This window comes from Podarcis raffonei, chromosome 6 (genome assembly GCF_027172205.1).
Source record: "Podarcis raffonei isolate rPodRaf1 chromosome 6, rPodRaf1.pri, whole genome shotgun sequence".
In the NCBI taxonomy this organism is placed as follows: domain Eukaryota; kingdom Metazoa; phylum Chordata; class Lepidosauria; order Squamata; family Lacertidae; genus Podarcis; species Podarcis raffonei.
This window is the reverse complement of record NC_070607.1, coordinates 14,420,005-14,440,671: the sequence shown is the minus strand read 5'-3', so window position 1 is coordinate 14,440,671 and position 20,667 is coordinate 14,420,005. Positions and strand designations below refer to the sequence as shown.

Below are 20,667 nucleotides of genomic sequence, written 5' to 3'. Positions count from 1 at the left end.
CACTCTGCAGAAGGAAGTAGGCAATTTTTAAAACAGACATTTTTAAAACAAGTTTTTGTTTTCTTCACACAATGGCTTTGTTATGAAATGATCCCTCTGTTTTACGTTTTGCTTGTTTGAGGCATCAAATGCATGACAGACTATCAGAAATAAGTGATACATACATATATACTAGACAGCTGGTTGGTGTAGTTTTCTAGTGAAAATATCTAAACGATGTGTTTTTGAATGAGACATATATATTTTTCCTTTTGCTTTCCAGGGAATTTGGCCGTTGGAAAGTAAATAACTTAGCCGTCGAGAGAAAGAATTTTCTTGGCTCCCCACTGCCTCTCGCCCCTGAATTTTTCCGGAACATAAGACTATTAGGACGTAGGCCGACTCTTCAGCAGATCACAGACAATCTTATCAAGAAATATGGGACACACTTCTTGCTGTCAGCTACCCTGGGAGGTAAGGTCACTCTTAAGAAGTATTCTACCTGTCTATTTAACCTTCTCAGCAACAATGCATTAATTGTGAAAACAACAACTGTCTATGATGGGATGAACATCATATACCTCATGGTGCATTTGTTTAGTAATCTCTGTTATTTCTTTTAATTTAGGTTTTATAAATTCTAAAATATACTGGGAAAAAGAGGAAGGGGAAGAATCTGCACACACACACAAAAATCACTTTATCCATCACATTCATGTACAGTCTGAAATATAGAACCCAGTTTCAAAAAATCCATATACAAAGAACATGGAAAAGTCACCACTGAATGGCCAAAAGATTTTAAAGACTGAGTTATGAGTTATGATCTGACCAGTTTAACGGAATCTTTCCTTCAATATTCACACAACCAATAAACCTTGTGAAGGAACAGAGTTCATTGATAAACATATATCATTCAGTTGGGCTTAATTGCTGCTTGGATGGGTTAAAATCAAAAGGTCAAAAGTTTAGCTAATGATTGGAAGCCTTTAAAAAAAATCTATAGTATATTAGAGTTTTCACGATAAGACAATTGTAATAAAACAGTTCACCTTCTTATTCCCTCCCCTTTCCTGCCTGTCATACCCCTGCCCCTTTGCTCTGTCGTCTTCTTCAACACCATTTTCGTTTCTGATGTTTGCTTGTTTAGCGTGTTACACAGTGTTGAGGCTCATGTTCTCAGATAAAGGTTAGGATAAAAGAGTGTCAGTACTCTGCTCAAGTCGCAGATTAAAAAACACACATTAAACTGGATAAGTTTCCATCCCTGTGCTGTGCCATCCCCTTTTTCTAGATGCAATTATTTATTTAATTAATTTGGTTATCTTCTTCTTCTTTGGCCATCCCTTGAAGCCGAGTAAGATTGCCTTCCATAAACATGGTCTTAGCATGGTCCATAAGTGACTGTGGAGGCCAGTTCTGGATCCACACGTCCTTCCACAGCGGGGACATTGGTTTCCAGGCGGGAGCTGATCACGGTGAGGGTTTGCCAAGTGTGCCTTCCTCTTAGCACATTTCTTCCTTGTGTCCTGAGTTCAAGTGTCTTCAAAGCCCATGACACGTTGGGTAAAGGCTTTTCTCCAATTGGAGTGCTCACAGGCCAGTGTTTCCCAATTATTGGCGTTTATATTACATTTTTTTAGATTTGCCTTGAGAGAGTCTTTAAACCTCTTTTGTTGACCACCAGCTTTACGCTTTCCATTTTTAAGTTCGGAATAGAGTACAGTGGTACCTCTGGTTGCGGACACGAACCATTCCAGGGTTCTGTTTGCACCCTGAAAAGTCCATAACCGGTGCTTCTGCGCATGTGTGAAGCGCGATAGAGCAGTTCTGTGCATGGACAAAGTGCGCAGAACACTTCTGCGCGTTTGTGCACGGTGAAACTTGGAAGTAAACACTTCCAGGTTTCCTGTGTTCTTAACCCGAATAAATGCAACATGAAGCGTTCGAAAGAAGAGGTATGACTGTAGTTGCTTCGGAAGATGATAATCAGGCATCCACACAACATGACCAGTCCGCCCTACACCTGTAGAACCCAGGGTGGTTCACCACATAAAATTACAATTTAAAAGACGCAGAATACAGTGGTATCTCAGGTTACATACGCTTCAGGTTACAGACTCTGCTAACCCAGAAATAGTAACTCGGGTTAAGAACTTTGCTTCAGGATGAGAACAGAAATTGCGTGGTGGCGGAGCAGCAGCAGCAGGAGGCCCCATTAGCTAAAGTGGTGCTTCAGGTTAAGAATAGTTTCAGGTTAAGAAGAGACCTCCGGAACGAATTAAGTATGTAACCAGATGTACCACTGTACATAGTAAAAAATAAAAACAAAGACAACCCAATAATCCCTCCTTCCGTTACACATTTAAAAGGGCATCAGATGTCAATCAACCAAAGGCCTGGTTGAAGAGGAAGGCTTTTGCCTAGCGCCCAAAGTGTATAATGAAAGAGGCAGTTGAACCTCCCTGGGGAGGGCATTCCACAGATGGGGAGCCACAGCAGAAAAGGCCCATTCTTCTGGTGCCACCTTCCACACCTCTCGTCGACGAGGCACACGAAGAAGGGCCTCAGAATATGATCTCAGGGTCCAGGTAGGTTCATATGAAGAGCGGTAGTTCTTGAAGTATTGTGGTCCTGAGGTATTGCGGGCGGGCAATTACTCAGCAAAGAACCCCAAAATGCACCCCAGATCTCTTTGAAGTTTGTCTTTTTCTGCAGTTCATGGAGCAGGGTTTTCTCATGGGCTGCTTGCTGTAGGAGGTCTTGCATTCAGATTTTTCTGCTTGGTGTGGCCTGTGCTTTCCATTATTGGAGGTTTATTCATTTTCCTGTCAGTCTTCAGCACCTTAGAGAGGCACCACAGAGTTTGGTCTAGAGGGAGGATTTGTTTCGCTTTCATTTCAGGAGAAGAAGGGCTTAGTAGAAGGAAGAAGGGAAGAGTGTGCTTTCTTGTTTGGTTATAAAAAAACACACACAGAGATTTTAAGCTTTTTGCTGGAAGAGAGATACTGAATGAGCTGCTGAACCCTGGAGATGCTGAAAACTCTGTCTGGAAGACATTGCTTTAAGGAACTTAAAGAAAATAATGGGCAGCCTGGAATAGCTGGATGTGTTTGTCCTGGTTATTTTTGTTGCCTTTTGCTGTTATGCTTTGGGGGTTTGTCTGTGCAGTAACTATTCAGATTTTAAAACCTTTTTTCCGTAAGCATAATCTTTTCTTCAGTTAACTTATTGTGGTTAAGAAGCTAGGGGAAAATAATAATAATAATAATAATAATAATAATAATAATAATAATAATAATGGTAAAGGACCCCTGACAATTAATTCCAGTCGTGAACGACTCTGGGGTTGCGGCGCTCATCTCACTTTACAGGCCGAGGGAGCCGGCGTTTGTCCGCTTCACAGACAGTATTTTTGGGTCATGTGGCCAGCATGACTAAGCTGCTTCTGGGGAAACCAGAGCAGCGTACGGAAACGCTGTTTACCTTCCCGCCGGAGCGGTACCTATTTATCTACTTGCACTTTTGGTGTGCTTTCGAACTGCTAGGTTGGCAGGAGCTGGGACCAAACAACAGGAGCTCATAATAATAATAATTAATGTATACCCCGCCCATCTGGCTGGGTCTCCCCAGCCACTCTGGGCTGCTTCCAACAAAAGATTAAAAATGCATCAAAACATCAGTCATTAAAAACTTCTCCAAACAGGGCTGCCTTCAGAGATCTTCTAAACATCAGATAGTTGATTATTTCTTTGACATCTGATGGGAGAGCGTTCCACAGGGTGGGCGCCACTACCAAGAAGGCCCTCTACCTGGTTCCCTGTAACTTCAGTTCTCTCAGTGAGGGAACCGCCAGAAGGCCCTCAGTGCTGGACCTCAGTGTCTGGGCTGAATGATGGGAGGTGGAGATTCTCCTTCCGGTATACTGGGCCGAGGCCGTTTAGGGCTTTAAAGGTCAGCACCAACACTTTGAATTGTGCTCAGAAATGTACCTAGAGCCAATGTAGGTCTTCCAGGGCTGGTGTTATGTGGTCTCAGCAGCCACTCCCAGTCACCAGTCTAGCTGCCACATTCTGGATTAATTGTAGTTTCCAGGTCACCTTCAAAGGTAGCCCCACATAGAGCTCACTTGTGATTCCCATCACAAGTGAGAAGCTTGCAAACATGCACCCCTATTGGGGGTGGACTGCACATCTGTTTATGTCTGTGCTGACAGCAGTGCATCCTTGGTGATGGGACTGAAGTCCAACCCTATGAATCCCTCTGCCTCCAACCAATTTGGCTCCTCAGCTACTGTGGGAACCTTACTCTCAGGTCGCAGGGTGGAGACTGGATCGGCCAAGCTTCCTGTTATGTACTGAAGTTCTCACCCTGGGCCAGCAGGGGGATACTGTAGATAGTTTTCACTCAGGTCCACATATGCAAATATGGGACTGAAAGTGACGTTCAGTGATTGGATAGTTACAGAAATCTGTTACAGTTGCGTTGTAGTCGAGCTCTATATAAGCAGGCTGGCTGAACCCTTCAGTTCAGTTCAGTTCTGGCCTGTGAATAAACAAGAGCTGTTTGAAGAATCGCTGTGTCGTCTGATATGTTCACCCACAACTTAACACATCCCCTCCCCTTTTGGGAGGTCTGGTAGTCCTGAGGTGAAACCCTCATCCCAGTTGCTGCTTGAGCTGTGTGTACCTCCCCAGAATCCTCAGAATCCTTATCCTCGTCCCCCTCTGACAGATCCTGCCACTCCTGTCCTACCAGGTGTCACAGGGGCCCATGGCATTCTCATTTCCAGGCAATTTTACTGGATGTTAAGCAATTCCACATCATTGCAGGGGAGAAGATTGCTGCTGCCCCAAATATGTCAACAGCCCCCTGTTTTTCTTCCCAGTGTTCCAGAATTATTTAGAGTGGTATCCAATGCCCTCATTCTGTTGGTGCAAGGATTTATGCCTGCACAATGGAAATTTATCTCCTCTTCTCCCTCCCTCTCCGCCCCCCAATTCTCCCACTCTCCCCAGATCTACTGTGGAGCATTGTGGTGAAAACGCTGAACTGATTTAGAGGTTGTTCTGGGTGAAGAGAACATGGGGAGGGGGTTTCCACTGCGCAACCAGAAATCCTTGCCATAGTAGAATGAGTGGATTAACACTACTTTGGATTCAAGCCTTAACTTCGGAGGTGGGGGGTTGGGTGGATGTGAGGAATCCAAGATGGCGGCTGGTAGTAGTAGTAGTTAAGGCTTGTAGTAGCAGCATTAGTACTATTATTGTTATTTCTTCGTTTTTAAAAGGATTTAAATAGCGGGAGGCAGTCCATCAATGGAAGGTGGAAACAAAGGGTGACAATTTATTGTGGGCCTCTTGAACCCGTGCAGGATTGGCACAAAAGTTAACAATGAGGGGGAAAGTAACCCATGCTGATTGCTGAACTGTGCAGCCTAGAATTGGATATACATTCCTGTTAAATGTCTACTCCTCTTATGCTCTCTTCCCCAACACGAACAAACATACTTCCATTAAAGCTCCTGAGAGTTGTAATCTTCTCTTCACTTAAATGCTATTCAGTAGATGGGAGCAGTGCAAGCAGAGCAGAACAGAGGTATCATTTTAATCAGAGAGGTTGCACACACCAATTCGAAATGGACAGTTCCTGACACAGCATATTCCTGCTCTGCAGCTGCCAACCGAATAGTGTTTTTTATCAGCATTTTACGATTATTTTTTAAATCCTGTAAGTTTTATACAATTGAACTGTCAGTCATGGTATGCTGGGAACACAGATAGATTTTTGTGTGTGTGCATGAGCACCCTCACTTCAGTGAGATTTTGATCTATCTGCTACTTTCTTTCTTTCTTTCTTTCTTTAAAAAAGGAGGAGGAAGAGGAGGAGGAGGAGGAGTTATGATGGGGCTTAACATATTGTTATCTTAAGCGACAAAAGGAAACTATATCTGGAAAGGACCTTTACAAAACTGATGCTGCAGCATCAGTTATAGAACTCAAGCACCTGCCAGAGGAGAAAAAGACTGACTGTCATTTTCATAATATACAGTTGAGGCTTCACTTTCAGAAAATGAATTAAAGAAAGACATTCTTTGCACGAATCAAAGGTGTTCGACAAGATTGTCCGGCGGGAAGGCTACACAATCACAGGCATTATCTTTAATATAATCACCCACCAAGGGATAAAACAGTTTTCCTCAATTGTCACTCTTTGGCGGTTGCCTGGGTGGGCAATTCTGAGCACTAATTATCTTCCCCGCTGCATAATTCCTATTCTTTCTTCTCCAGATCTCTCTGTTGGATTATTTTCCCCTCCCATTCAACCTATTATCAAATAGATGGCATACACCCCCCTCCTCTTGTAAATTTCTTAATGTTGCACACAATGACATCGCTTTTGAAAACAGCATGTATGAATTTAGGTATGCCGTTTTCCTTGATGCTAATGGGAGCCGTATGGATAGAGCTTTATCTGCACTCTCTTGAATATTTTTATCTCCCTGAGGCCATGGTCACAAAAGGAAATGTTGTGTTCCACAGTAGCCTAAAAAACTTGGGAGTGGGATGGTCTTCCCAGAACCATCTGCTGCTGCCATTTAATTGATGTTTGAGAACTTCAACTATAGCAACTGTCCAGAGATGGGCAGCGTAAAGTCTTATTGCTCAGAGCCAATATAAACTTGCCATATTCATATTCACTGTAGGTGTGTGTTTCGGTGTTCCATTTGTATGATTTACTTAACAGGGGTCAGCAATTTTTTTCAGCAGGGGGCCGGTCCACTGTCCCTAGAACCTTGTGGGGGGCCGGACTATATTTTGAGGAAAAGATAATGAACGAATTTCTATGTCCCACAAATAACCCAGAGATGCATTTTAAATAAAAGCACACATTCTACTCATGTGAAAACACCAGGCAGGCCCCACAAATAACCCAGAGATGCATTTTAAATAAAAGGATACATTCTATTTATGTAAAAACATGCTGATTCCCAGACTGTCCGCGGGCCAGATTTAGAAGGCGATTGGGCTGGATCTGGCCCCCAGGCCTTAGTTTCCCTACCCATGGTTTTCTATGTTAAATTATAAGCAGCGGCGTAGCATGTGGGGGCCCCAAAGGGGCAGTTGCGCCGGGTGCAGAATTGTTAGGAGCACAAAATTTCAACACCCAGTGCTGCCTCAATACAGCTGCATGCTTACATTGCTGGGCTCTGTTGAAAACGGCTTCTCCATGTGAACCAGGAAGTGACCTCTCCAGAAAACAGAATGACTCTTCTTTTCCTATCTCCGCAGCTGTGATTTCCTGGGTGATGGGGATGCTGTTAAGCAGTTGAGTGTGCATGTGCACTCCATCTGTTTCCCTCCCTCCCATCCCTCGCTCCATGCAGCCCCGGGCGTTGGTAACCCACATTATGCCACTGATTGCAAGTACCATTGTTGGTTTCCAACACAAATGCTTCCCTTTCCCCTTAATTGCATCTACATTTCCTGCAAAATTATTTTTGGTCAACATTATTATTATTACTTATTGAATTTATATAGTGCCCTATGCCTACAGGTCTCATAATAATAATAATTATTATTATTATTATTATTATTATTATTATTATTATTATTTATTATTTATACCCCGCCCATCTGGCTGGGCCTCCCCAGCCACTCTGGGCGGCTTCCATAAAAACCAAAAATACAGTAAAATATCACACGTTAAAAACTTCCCTGAACAGGGCTGCCTTAAGATGTCTTCTGAATGTCAGGTAGTTGTTTATCTCTTTGACATCTGCTGGAAGGGCGTTCCACAGGGCGGGCGCCACTACCGAGAAGGCCCTCTGCCTGGTTCCCTGGTTCCCTCAGGGCTCAGGGCTGTTCACAGGAGAAAATCAGGTCTCAGGGCTGTTCACAGGAGAAAATCAGAATATAAAAACCACAAAGTACATAATCAAAATAAAAACAACAACCCAATAACTCCCCCCCCACACACACATTTTAAAAGGGCATAGGATGTCAATCAAATCAACCAAAGGCCTGGTTAAAGAGGACCAGTTTTTGCCTGGTGCCTAAAGGCTGCCAACCTAGCAGTTCGAAAGCACGTCAAAGTGCAAGTAGATAAATAGGTACCACTCCAGCGGGAAGGTAAACGGCGTTTCCGTGCGCTGCTCTGGTTCGCCAGAAGCGGCTTACTCATGCTGGCCACATGACCCGGAAGCTGTACGCTGGCTCCCTCGGCCAATAAAGCGAGATGAGCACCGCAACCCCAGAGTCGGCCACGACTGGACCTAATGGTCAGGGGTCCCTTTACCTTTACTAAAGGTGTATAATGAGGGCACCAGGCGAATTTCCCTGGGGAGAGCGTTCCACAGACAGGATGGTAGTAAGAAAAGAGGAAGCCAATTTTGCATTTTCCTTTCTTCATGAGAGCTGACAAACATTTGTATTCATGTGCTAGGAAGCAAACTTGGCAAATGCATGACTTGTGGAGAGTTTTTTTGTATGCCTCTGCAACCTACTGACTGGCAAGGCTATTCCCTTCTGACCATAAAGGGGATGGCTCTGTCTGAAATATTTCCAAATCTCTATTCACAAACCCTGAAACATGCTGCCCTTGGGTTTTCTAAATGGGAGCTCTGGAAAACTGCTTTAAAAAATAAAAATATTACTGTGAGAAAGTGTGGTGGGCAGTGATTCTTGCTGCTTTATTGCTCTGTAGAAAATTTGGTTTCCGTTGAAAAGGGGTGGTATTCAACTAAGTTTTACTTAGTGGAGATTCATTGAGATTAATTACTGTGACTAAGTTAGGATCATTAGTTTCAAATGTAAATGTCACTAAAGTTTAAACATGTTAAACATATATGGTGAAAATACATGTTTTCTTATTCAGTACAAGCAACTTAAAATGCAGTAAGTTGCTTATGCTGAATTAAAAACAAAATGTATTTACACCATATATTGTATTTGAAGAATATTTTATCTGGCCTAAGATTCTAGAACACTTTTTTGTTTGGTTCTGACCTGTCCTAGAGGCATTCATATATGATACCTTCTGTTGTTCATTGGCCTAAAATACTACTTCTTCTTTGTCCTGTCCAGCTGCCAGAATTTTATTGGCTAAACACTGGAAAATTAATTTACCAACCAGCACAATGTATTTCTTCATGACATTAAAATGCCAGCTAATCCAGAAGAAGGTGGTATTTAATAACCAATATACAATTTTTTAATTGAATTTTACAAATATTTTTTGGCAAAACAACAATCTTGCATATAATATATAAAAACCCTTTCATACAATATATAAAAACCACTTGAGACTTCCCTCCTCCTCAACTATTGTTTTTCCTAATTATACCCTGATATTGCATTTTGTTGTTGTTATTATTATTATTATTATTATTACTACCCTTAATCCAAATCTTGAACATATCATTTGAACATCATACTGATAGTAATTGATATCTCTAACCTTACAAAACTTCCTGCAGCCCTACTAACGATGTCAATTGTTTACAATTGCCTTTCAAATACAACATAAATTTATTCCAGTCTTTCAGAAAGGTCTGGTCTTGCTGGTTCCGAATTTTCCCAGTTAGTTTCGCCAACTCGGCCTAGTCCATTAACCTCATCTGCCACTTTTGAATGTTTCTCACCCCCTGTTTCCCTTCCCATCATTTTATAAAGAGTTATTCATTCTAGAACTAGAATTCCATGACTGCGCAAAGGCCCTGTTACAAAAATCTCATTGTTTTCAGTGCCTGTTTTATCCTCAGCTGAAGCTTCGCATGGTCTGAAAGTCTGGCATTTCTACTGCTATTTTGACTAAATTATTAACAAAGGCATACAATAGGTTGGCCCAATAATTCCTTCTACATATTGATTGATGATTGATTGATTGATTGATTGATTGCTTAAATTTTTATGCTGTTCAAATGAACCCCAAAACACATTTCCTTTTTGGAAGTACTCTTTACCACGGGGGTGGGAACCCCAGCTTGGGGGACAATTGTGGTCCAAGCCTCTCCCCAGATCACAGCTCTCACCAGCCCTCTGTGCTCTGCACACTCCTCAGAAAGTTTTGCCAGGCTTTAGCATGCCCTTCGGGACACGGGTGGCGCTGTGGGTTAAACCACAGAGCCTAGGACTTGCCGATCAGAAGGTCGACGGTTCGAATCCCCGTGACGGGGTGAGCTCCCGCTGTTCGGTCCCTGCTCCTGCCAACCTAGCAGTTCGAAAGCATGTCAAAGTGCAAGTAGATAAATAGGTACCACTCCGGCAGGAAGGTAAACGGCATTTCCGTGCACTGCTCTGGTTCAAAAGAAGTGGTTTAGTCATGCTGGCCACGTGACCCGGAAGCTGTACGCCGGCTCCCTCGGCCAATAAAGCGAGATGAGCGCCGCAACCCCAGAGTCGGTCATGACTGGACATCTATTATGTCACCCACTTTTGCCTCTGGACTCACTCACTGCTGTTATGTAGCCCCTGTAAGGTTACCCTCAGTCTTAAAAAAGGTTTATGATGATGAAGAGTCAGCTTGTCATTGGCATAAATGCTATCCATTTTAATGGAATGAGATTGCAGTACCATCCACCAGCTCCCTCCAGCTGATATGGGGCATGGAAGGAGAAATATTCCTGCACAGAGCACTCATGGAAGCCCCCTTCGGCCATTCTATTTATGGAGAACACATGAGTGAGAAGTGTGGTTGCAGCCCTGAAGTCTGCATATGCAACTCAAACATCTGAAGAGAGGGAACCTTCCCATATGTAGGCTGCATGCAATTTTGAGCTCTGAGACTGGGGATCAAGGCTGCAGGGAAGTCTGTCTGCAGCAAGGCTCCCTTCCTCCTTCCCTTCAAAGGTTTGTGTTATATGTAAGCACAACAGGGGAGTGGCTACTTTATGCACCAAGTTCTCCTTCACAGTCTTAACACCTCAGTAGGCTTTGAGTCACACGGTTTCATTGCCATAGTAGGCAACGGGAACAAACTCAGTGTGCATATACCACCCTGGGAATTGCTACACACTTATTATCCTGATAGTGGCTAATATATATTGCTAGCTGCTTTCCCAAAATAGTCCATCATCCTTCACATGCCATCTGACTGGAGCGCTGCATGGTTTTAAAATGGAAGGTTTATGTTCCTTTCATTACTAATAAGAAGAGAAAATTGAAAGGTAGGCTTTTCGAATACGTCTACAGTGCAAAATATGTCTAGAGGCAGAAAACAGCTCCAAGTGTTTTAATCATAGGGACATCTATTATTACACATTATAAAAATACATGTTCCCAAGTCATATTTATGTATATTTAACTAAAGCTGTTACAGTATTATTCTAATGCCTCTTATACAGCATTTTGTGATTTGCATTTCTATTTAAATCGTTCCTGAAGTTGCTCCTAAGACCCATGCTGATTTAATTCATTATTGCAGCCTGCCATTTCCTAACTATTGTGCAGCTTCTTCCTTGTTGAAGTAGCCACAACGGGATTCTTTACCGATGCTAATTAAAAACAGCAAATCCCTCTTTGGCGGCACTTTTGTTGCAGGAGTCAATTGGGTGATGTGACATCACATCTCAGTTCCTTGTGCATTTCCCCGCCTTAGCCTTCATCCCTCCATACAAATTGGGTTCTCCCAGAAAGCATGTCTTGCAGTGAGGTCACCACAACTGACTCTCTGTTGCTGGGGTGGGTAAATTTGGATTGCCACAGCTACCCGATTGGTCCCTCGGAATCATGGGACCTGTTCTGACCAATGGGGTTGCAGAAATTGCTTCTGAGGCTGACCAATGGGGTTGCAGAAATTGCTTCTGAGGGATGGGTATATATATAGTTGTTGTTTAGTCGTTTAGTCGTGTCCGACTCTTGGTGATCCCATGGACCAGAGCACGCCAGGCACTCCTGTCTTCCACTGCCTCCCACAGCTTCATCAAATTCATGTTGGTCGCTTCTATAACACTGTCGAACCATCTCGTCCTCTGTCGTCCCCTTCTCCTTGTGCCCTCCGTCTTTCCCAACATCAGGGTCTTTTCCAGGGAGTCTTCTCTTCTCATGAGGTGGCCAAAGTATTGGAGCCTCAACTTCACGATCTGTCCTTCCAGTGAGCGCTCAGGGCTGATTTCCTTAAGAATGGATACGTTTGATCTTCTTGCAGTCCATGGGACTCTCAAGAGTCTCCTCCAGCACCAGAATTCAAAACCATCAATTCTTTGGTGATCAGCCTTCTTGATGGTCCAGCTCTCACTTCCATACATCACTACTAGGAAAACCATGGCTTTAACTATATGGACCTTAGGGTCTGTGTTGACCTTGCTATACCATCGTTGGTTGTCTGCTTTTGGGGCAAGGGCCCAGTAGGAATTTTCCCCACTTGGCTGATTGGCTGGTGCCTTTTGGGTTTTGCCTACCGTGTAGCAAATCTTCACAACTTTGTAAGGTTTGCGGTTAGGCATTGGTTAATGTGTGTGGAAGGGACGAGGCATGACTGTGACCTATCCCTCTGATGGTTGCTGCGTAGGTATTCCGTTAAAGGAATCCATCGGCTCGTCATCCATTTGTCCGACCCCTGAAAGGGGGATAGGGCCACGCAAGAGCCCCTGGGAGCATTCTGGGTGTGATCTTAGGGATCGGCACCCATCTCAATCGATCTCCCAGGGTGCTTACCTTGACAAACCTCTGAAACTGGCAGTTGTCAGTTCTATTCCTGTCCAAGATAGTCTGGGACAGGTTCAGATAGTCTTAACCAATGCCTAAGCAAACCAATCACAGCCTGTAATCAATAAAGTTGTGGCCAAAATTGAGCCAAACCTCAAACTAAAATCTGAGTCATGTCTGAATTTATTTCTAGGCAGTTTTGGTGATCTTAACACGCAACAGACATCAGGGTGGGCTGACACAATTAAGATGATGTCATAGCCCATGCCTCACTACTGCATATTATGGCCTAGAAAAAATATCATATGCCTGTGAAGAATTAAGTCTAGACTCAGGAACAGGACTGAGGAATAGCTTGCACATTTCAGGTTTTGCAAAGACATTGTAAAATACTATGCAAAGGTCAGTCTAGAGTATGAATGTCAATCTCTGCCCAGTGATGAATATCTGTCCAAGACAAGGGCATTACTAGAGTAAAGGCCACATAATCCCATGAACCAATTATGGGATTATACGGGACTTTGGGGTTTTGTTTTGTCCTGGTGAGCTGGAAAGAAAAATTAACTTGTACACACTTTCATTTTGCTTGTGGCAGCTGAGGCAGAACTGCCTCTAGAACGTTTGCAGATGTTTCTTGCAGCTTGTAGTACTCACAGCTGTGTGGTTATGGTGCTGCATAATCTTTTTTTAACCCTCCCTCCTTTTGCTACACACTGTGATTAATCCTTTTTGAGTCCTTAAGACTCACAACCTTGAATAGTATTCCAAATCACGTCCATTTGTTAGCTAATGTTTAGATCGTCTTCTAAGCCTATTTCACGCCTGTGGACTACGGCTGGCAAGAAAAGATTCATCCATGTGTCAAGTGTGGCAGAAGCATCTATTTGCAATTGTAAATTAAGTATTTGTTTGCAAGAATTAATCTCCAGTTTTCTCCCACATTAATCCTCATGTTAACTATATCATCGTTTTATCTTTTGTGCTTGAGGATCGGTCACTGCCTTGTTTCCCCTCTCACACAACGTAATTGGGAAACAATGGAAATAACAAAAGAGAGATATGACCTCTTCTCTGAATTTTGCAATGCACTACTCCAACCAAAGAATGTTCACAGAACTGTCTTATAGGAACAGAAATTCCAAAAATGATGGTTAAGTTGTTTATGTACAGCAGTTAGGGGATGTGGTCTAAACTACTGAGCCTCTTGGGCTTGCCGATTGGAAGGTCAGCAGTTCGATTCCCCGTGATGGGCTGAGCTCCCGTTGCTCTGTCCCAGCTCCTGCCAACCTAGGAGTTCAAAAGCATGCTAGTGCAAATAGATAAATAGGTACCACACTGGTGGGAAGGTAAACTGCATTTCCATGCACTCTGCTTTCCATCACGGTGTTCTGTTGTGCCAGAAGCGGTTTAGTCATGCTGGCCACATGACTCGGAAAGCTGTCTGTGGACAAATGCTGGCTCCCTTGGCCTGAAAACAAGATGAGCACCGCAACCCCATAGTCGCCTTTGACTGGACTTAACCATCCAGGGGCCCTTTAGCTTTTTACCATTTCACAGCAGCTAGGATTCTTTATGCACAAGAATGGAAAGATTAAGACATTCCCATCAAAGAAGAATGGATAAGTAGAGTTATGGACAATGCTGAATCAGCAAAGCTAACCAATAGAATAAGAGAATGATGATTGCTTTATGGAAGATGGAAGCCTTTTTCAGACTGTTTAAAGAAATGTTATATTACGGTGAATTCGCAATCAGGATTTGAACTATGAGCAACAGAAGGCATTAGAGATTACTGTATTATTGTTAGGATTTAAGAGAGGGGAGATAAGGTGCAGCAAGGGGGAGAAATAAAAAAAACACCATGGAAAATGGGATGGAAGTAGATAAAATGTTAGAAAAATCTGTTGTGTATTGGAAGGTTTTCGTGATTTTTTTGGAAATGTAATAAAATATACCTTAAAAAAAGAATGTTTACAAAACTGCGCATTAGGGAAATTTGTCGGGAGTTTGTCCTACACTATACCGTCATGTGATAGACAAAAATCCCATGACTGCAATCATGGAGCAGGAATTCTAACAAAATGTGTGCATAAAATGAATATATTAATGAAAAGAACATACAAAAATACAAAAACATTTTATTGGGTGAAAATGCTTGCAAAAACGTGTGCATTAGTCAAAATTGCATGCAAACACATATATTAGGGGGAAAATCATAGGAAAATCCTGATGAAGATTCACGATTTAAAAAAGAAATGCAAATTCCTGTAGAATTGTGAAGAAGTGAATTTAACGTTGGGGAAAATGAGAAACTTAGTGAACAAAAATTAGCAACCCATCCATTTCTTGTTATGGAAAAATAATATTAATAATAATCATGGCAACTTTAACTGATAATGTTGTTATATTGCTTCTGCAGGAGAGGAGTCACTCACCATTTTTGTGGACAAGCGGAAGCTGAGTAAGAGATCGGAAGCAAGTGATCCCAGCATTAACAGTACCACAGTGACACTGGAAACCCTACACCAACTGGCAGCCTCGTACTTCATTGACCGGGACAGCACCCTGAGAAGACTCCACCATATTCAGATTGCCTCCACTGCCATAAAGGTATAAAAAAAGTTCTCTGGAACCACGTGAGAAAAACTGAGTTAGTTACTTGTAATATATGTCTTTCACCTTGTTGGTTCTCCAAACGGCTCTGCAATAGAAGTATGGCAATTCCAGATTACAGGTGAGGATTTACGGACCAGGACCTCAAGAGCCTTGTGCACAGACTCAGGCTTGCTCCAGATCTGTTCATATTTCTTCTGCTATCTCCGACTCCTCGTGGAGCCCGCTCCAGAGAGTCCTCTGCTATCTCTTGTGGTGTTCAGAGAGCATATGGGAGAAAAGAGGCCTCAGAAGTCCCAGAGCTCCCACAGTATTTTGGCTCCACCACCCAGGGATATTCAAAGGCCACCTGATGGATCCTTGAGCAGGTTTCAAGTTCTACTGAGGTGATAAACTCGTGTCTGGACTGTACCACTTCTGAGTACATGCAGTACACCCTGCACATGCATTCAGTTATATGAATCCCCACCTACGCCCTGAATGTGGTACAATCCAGAGACTTAAACTTGCCAGTTCATTGAGAATTTGAGATAAGATTTGGACCAAAATCTCCAATACCATATCTGTAGAACACTCCGGCTCTCTGTAAAAAATTCTTCGTTTGTTTTTTATTATTATAGCTGAATCATATACTGAGGGTCAAACTAGACAAGACACCAATCATTTTCTATTTGTGTTAGTGGCTTTTTAAAAATTTAAGTATATTGCAACTACAGAAAGCCTGATTGTGGGGTGGTATGTTTCTTTTGATATGTTGTGCCCCACCCAGCACAGTCCCAGTTCGTGACAGGCCACCTGCACCTGCTATTTGAATTGTTGGGGGGGTGAGAGCTCCCAAACTATAGGCATGGGGCTCTCAATCTGGATTGGGATCACAGCAGGGAGCAAAATTGTTCAAAGCCCCCAGGCCAACATCCCAATCTGGATTGGGGCCTCCTTGCCATTTTCCTCACACTTCCTGAGAGCCAGTGTGGTGTAGTGGTTAAGAGCAGTAGTCTCGCAATCTGGGGAACCGGGTTCGCGTCTCCGCTCCTCCACATGCAGCTGCTGGGTGACCTTGGGCCAGTCACACTTCTTTGAAGTCTCTCAGCCCCACTCACCTCACAGAGTGATTGTTGTGGGGGAGGAAGGGAAAGGAGAATGTTAGCCGCTTTGAGACTCCTTCGGGTAGTGATAAAGCAGGAAATCAAATCCAAACTCTTCTTCCTTTTAGAAAGCTAATCATATTATTGCTAATTATGCGGTTGGTATCTCATCTCATTTGGTCCCATGGTTCCATCATCAGGGCTTAGCTAAAACCTTTGCCATGGAAGAGGATTTTAAGAGACAGATAGTGGTGAGTCCATTATTTCTTGCATTATCAAGGAACCACTTGGCACCTCCATTCTGTAGCAAGAAGGGTGTTTGTTTGCATGTATGTGGTGCAGAACAGGGCTTTGTATGCTATGTCCAAGTTTTTCTATCACTGCAGAACCAAATTCCTCATGGGATCAGGCTGGTAGGTGTCCTTTCTGTGTGAAAACATCAAGTTAAGAGACAGGAATGTCTTACAACCAAAAAACTAGCCGTCTGCTTGTTGTATTGATTAGGGCTGCTGAGCTGGGACTTTGAGATCAGGTTGCATGCACAGGTTAGATGTTTACTGATAAATTTGGATGAAGCAAGATTGTCAAGGTGCAATCTCAGTGCCATTTTAAACATTCCACAGAGGCACACCCTGACTTGCCATTAAGTGTACACACTGCAGCCCGTCATAGCTTGCTGATGAGTATCCCAGTATGATACATTTTATTTATTTTTTAGGAGTAAATCTAAAACAGGGTTGGCACTCACCAAATGTTATTTGACACACATCATCCCCAGGGAGTATGTCAGGAATAATGGGATTTGTAGTCCCAGCAATTTCTGCAGGGCACCAGATTGACTGTCCCAGATCAAAAACATTTTAGGAATGAAACAAGAAGAATGAAATGTGTGAAAGAGCCCTCAACTACAAGTGTTTATGGTTCCTGTTTCTGTCCTGTTTAGATTTCCTAACCAGCTATGTGTAGGTCAATAAACCCATATTCTGTGGTGGATAGTCTAAGGCTTTCTGCTATTGTTGCTATTTACTTTACAATATATATAAAGCTATCAGCGTTGCTGTCTAAAAACAATGCATTTCAAAACTGAGGCTTTATGCACAAGTAATAGCTGCTTTGAGTTTCTTGATTATAATAGTGGAAGATGCTTTGAAAGGAGAGTTGGGCTGTTGTTTTTGCATTTTCCGATTATGAATATTTCAGAACTTTGCATTCTATTTTTACCTTCTTACAACTAGCATCTAATTTATGCCATCATTATCATCACCTAAAACTGAGCCACCGAAAACTTGTCACACAGCTGTAGCTTAATTCTGTCAACATCCTCACTTTTGCTATGTATACAAATAAAAAATGGCCGGTACACACACACACACACACACACACACACACACACACTGCTTGATTACTCAACACTTGATGACTTGCAGCCAAATCGTTGAGCTGCCATTGTTGTAAAATGTTGTGTCTGAGGTGAGGTGAGGTGATGCAGATATTTTCCCTTTGGTGGTTCGCCTGTGAGTATGAAACATTCAGTAAGGCCAATTTGCAATCAAGTGATGGGCAGGCATGTTTGAAGCTGCCCCAAGTCTAAATTGTAAACAGTTTAGCTTTTCAGATAGAGGGAGTAGAAATTTATACACAGCTGCTGGTAGAGGAAGCCTTTGTGTAGAATGGTAGTTGATGGGGTGCCAACATAATGGATTGGAGCTGCTTTGACACAGCATGATGCAGCTATGATATGGCTCCTGCGGTTGCCTGCATAGCCAGGCATGTTTTGCAGAGAGGTCAACAATCACACCAGAGTCCAGATTCTAGCTACAGTTCACAGGTTCAACTGCAGGCAAGTTGGACAGATGGATCCTTTTTTCAATGCTTGTACACAAATTGCTACAGTCCTGGGAACTATTCCAGGAGCCATCTCTTAAAGGATGGCATTGCCAACGCTTGTAAGTTCATTGTGGTCACTTAATTTTGTTGTCTTGTAATGCTCAGTTGATGTACAAGGCAAGAACCGTACCCTCCCACAATTCCTCTCCGGATTGTAGCAGTAAATGAGCCTGGTTTAGGTAGGCATGTCTTCTGAGCCCAATACATTCAATCAGGAAGCACTGTGAACTGTACCCCTCTCTAGGCATTCATGAAACTGGGTAAACTAATACATGATGAGGGTGCAGAAAAAGCATACAAGCTCCATCGCCCCTGGTCCATGGGAAATCAGGATGTTGCCTCATGTTGGGAGCCTACAATAGTAGTATGTGGACATTCCAGTGAGCATCTCTTGCTGCTAGGGAACGCAGGATCCATCATTCTAAATGCTTATCATTTAGACAAAGTTTGGTGCTGATGCACAGAATGAATCACTGGCTGAGATTCCTCAGATAGCCAGTTTAAGGCTTACTGCTTATCGAGTTCTGATACCAAGTGGCGCTGTGGTCCAAACCACTGAGCCTCTTGGGCTTGCCGATCGGAAGGTCAGCGGTTCGAATCCCCACGACAGGGTCAGCTCCCGTTGTTTTGTCCCAACTCCTGCCAACCTAGCAGTATGAAAACATGCCAGTGCAGGTAGATAAATAGGTACCGCTGCAGCAGGAAGGTAAACAGCATTTCCATGTGCTCTGGATTCCATCATGGTGTTCTGTTGTGCCAGAAGCGGTTTAGTCATGCTGGCCACATGACCAAAAACTGTCTGTGGACAAACACCAACTCCTTCGGCCTGAAAGTTAGATGAGCACCACAACCCCATAATCACATTTGACTGGACTTAACAGTCCAGGGGTCCTTTACCTTTACCTTTTACCTTACCGTAGACAAATGTGTTGTGGGCTATGGCATGTTGCACTCAGTATGACTTCTCCTCCCCAATGTGTGCATGTGACAGGAAGTCTGTAGCTATAACCACCTTGCCTGAAATATCTTATTAGGCCTTCCAATGTATGCATCGCTCTGTTTTGAAGTGGTTGCATTTGTTTTGTAAATCAATGGATATTGTGCCTGAGGGGCTTCACTAGCAACTTGCCAGAAGCCTGAGGCCTATATTCAGTTTATGCATTCATTTACAAGAACAGACAACCTGCCATGTTGGAAACATGAAAGAGCTAACATTGTTAGGCTTCTGTGCCCAATGCGAAAGCTTTCAGGCAGAGGAAAATGTTTCAGTTATAGGGAATATTTTTCTTTTGCTAATGGCTTTTTCTTCTTTTTTTCGCACCTCTACACCTCATTGTTTTGTCTTTTTGATTAAGCTATAGTATTTTGTGCCAGACATGGCCTTCTGTTTATTTGTTTTAAGGGAGTATTGAGAAAAATTTCAACTTTGCATCCTTCATGTCTGTCCATTTAGCACAATTATCCTTGCTATTTTCTGCAGCAAGGGAACCTTGTGTATCAATGGACTCTTAACGGCATGCACTCCAACATTTCTCCAATGAAAATAGGGACATCCACTAATGCTAATAACAATTTATACTCTTCCCATCTGACTGGGTTGCCCCAGCCACTCTAGGTGGCTTCCAACATATAAAAAACATAATAAAACATTTTAAAAACTTCCCTATAGAGGACTGCCTTCAGATGTCTTCTAAAGGTTGTATAGTTACCTATCTCCCTGGCTTGGGGGTCATATGACTCTGTACCCTCCAACAATTATCTGATGAAAATAGGGACATTCTAAGGAAAAACAGGACATTCTGGGATAAAAATCAGAAACTGGGATGGCTTCTGTAAAATTACACACTGTAGTGCCTTGCATGCATAAGAAGTTCCCTACTGAATCAGACCAGAGGATGCTGGATGAGATACAATTAAGTATCTTCTTCCTATAAGGACCAATCCAATGTCTATATAAAGTCAAACACCCCGTATTTTGAGGTCTACTGATTCTGATCCCATCATAATTCATAGCCAATGATATCCTTATGGCATGGGATGGAGAAGAAGACTTGGTTGCATGCAGAACCATGTATTGCAAAGAAAGTAATGTGCCCCCAAACATTTCATATATCCCAGTCATTTCTGTCTAACTCCTTTCATTTATTTCTTTCTCTCCCCCCCTTTCTTTCTTTCTTTCTTTCTTCATTTTCTGTTGCCGATACCAGATATTTAGATTGTTATACTTGTTTCAGATGCTGTGATGACAATATAATGCCATGGAACATGCTGTTCTGCCATGAAAAAGGAAGATATATTTTTATTCTGTTATTTCATGGGCTTTCAGTTGCTCATTCCTGGCCCAAAAGCATGGAAACTGGGGCATGAGCAGGCTAACAGTTAGGTGCCGTGTGTGTGGGGGGGGGGGGAGAGTGCAGGAGTTCATAAATCAGTAGCCACTAACCTTCTTTTGGCTC

General features: G+C 42.8%; 1 protein-coding gene across 2 annotated transcripts in view; it reads left to right on the top strand.

Annotated features, from left to right (window-relative positions):
- BRINP3 (BMP/retinoic acid inducible neural specific 3) overlaps window positions 1-20,667 on the top strand; it is a 255,967-nt gene that overhangs the window by 146,013 nt on the left and 89,287 nt on the right. For both annotated transcript variants that reach the window (XM_053391440.1, XM_053391441.1), the window contains exons 3-4: window positions 263-453; window positions 15,046-15,236. In XM_053391440.1, coding sequence (XP_053247415.1) covers window positions 263-453; window positions 15,046-15,236 — 382 coding nt within the window. The remainder of the gene's footprint in view (window positions 1-262; window positions 454-15,045; window positions 15,237-20,667) is intronic.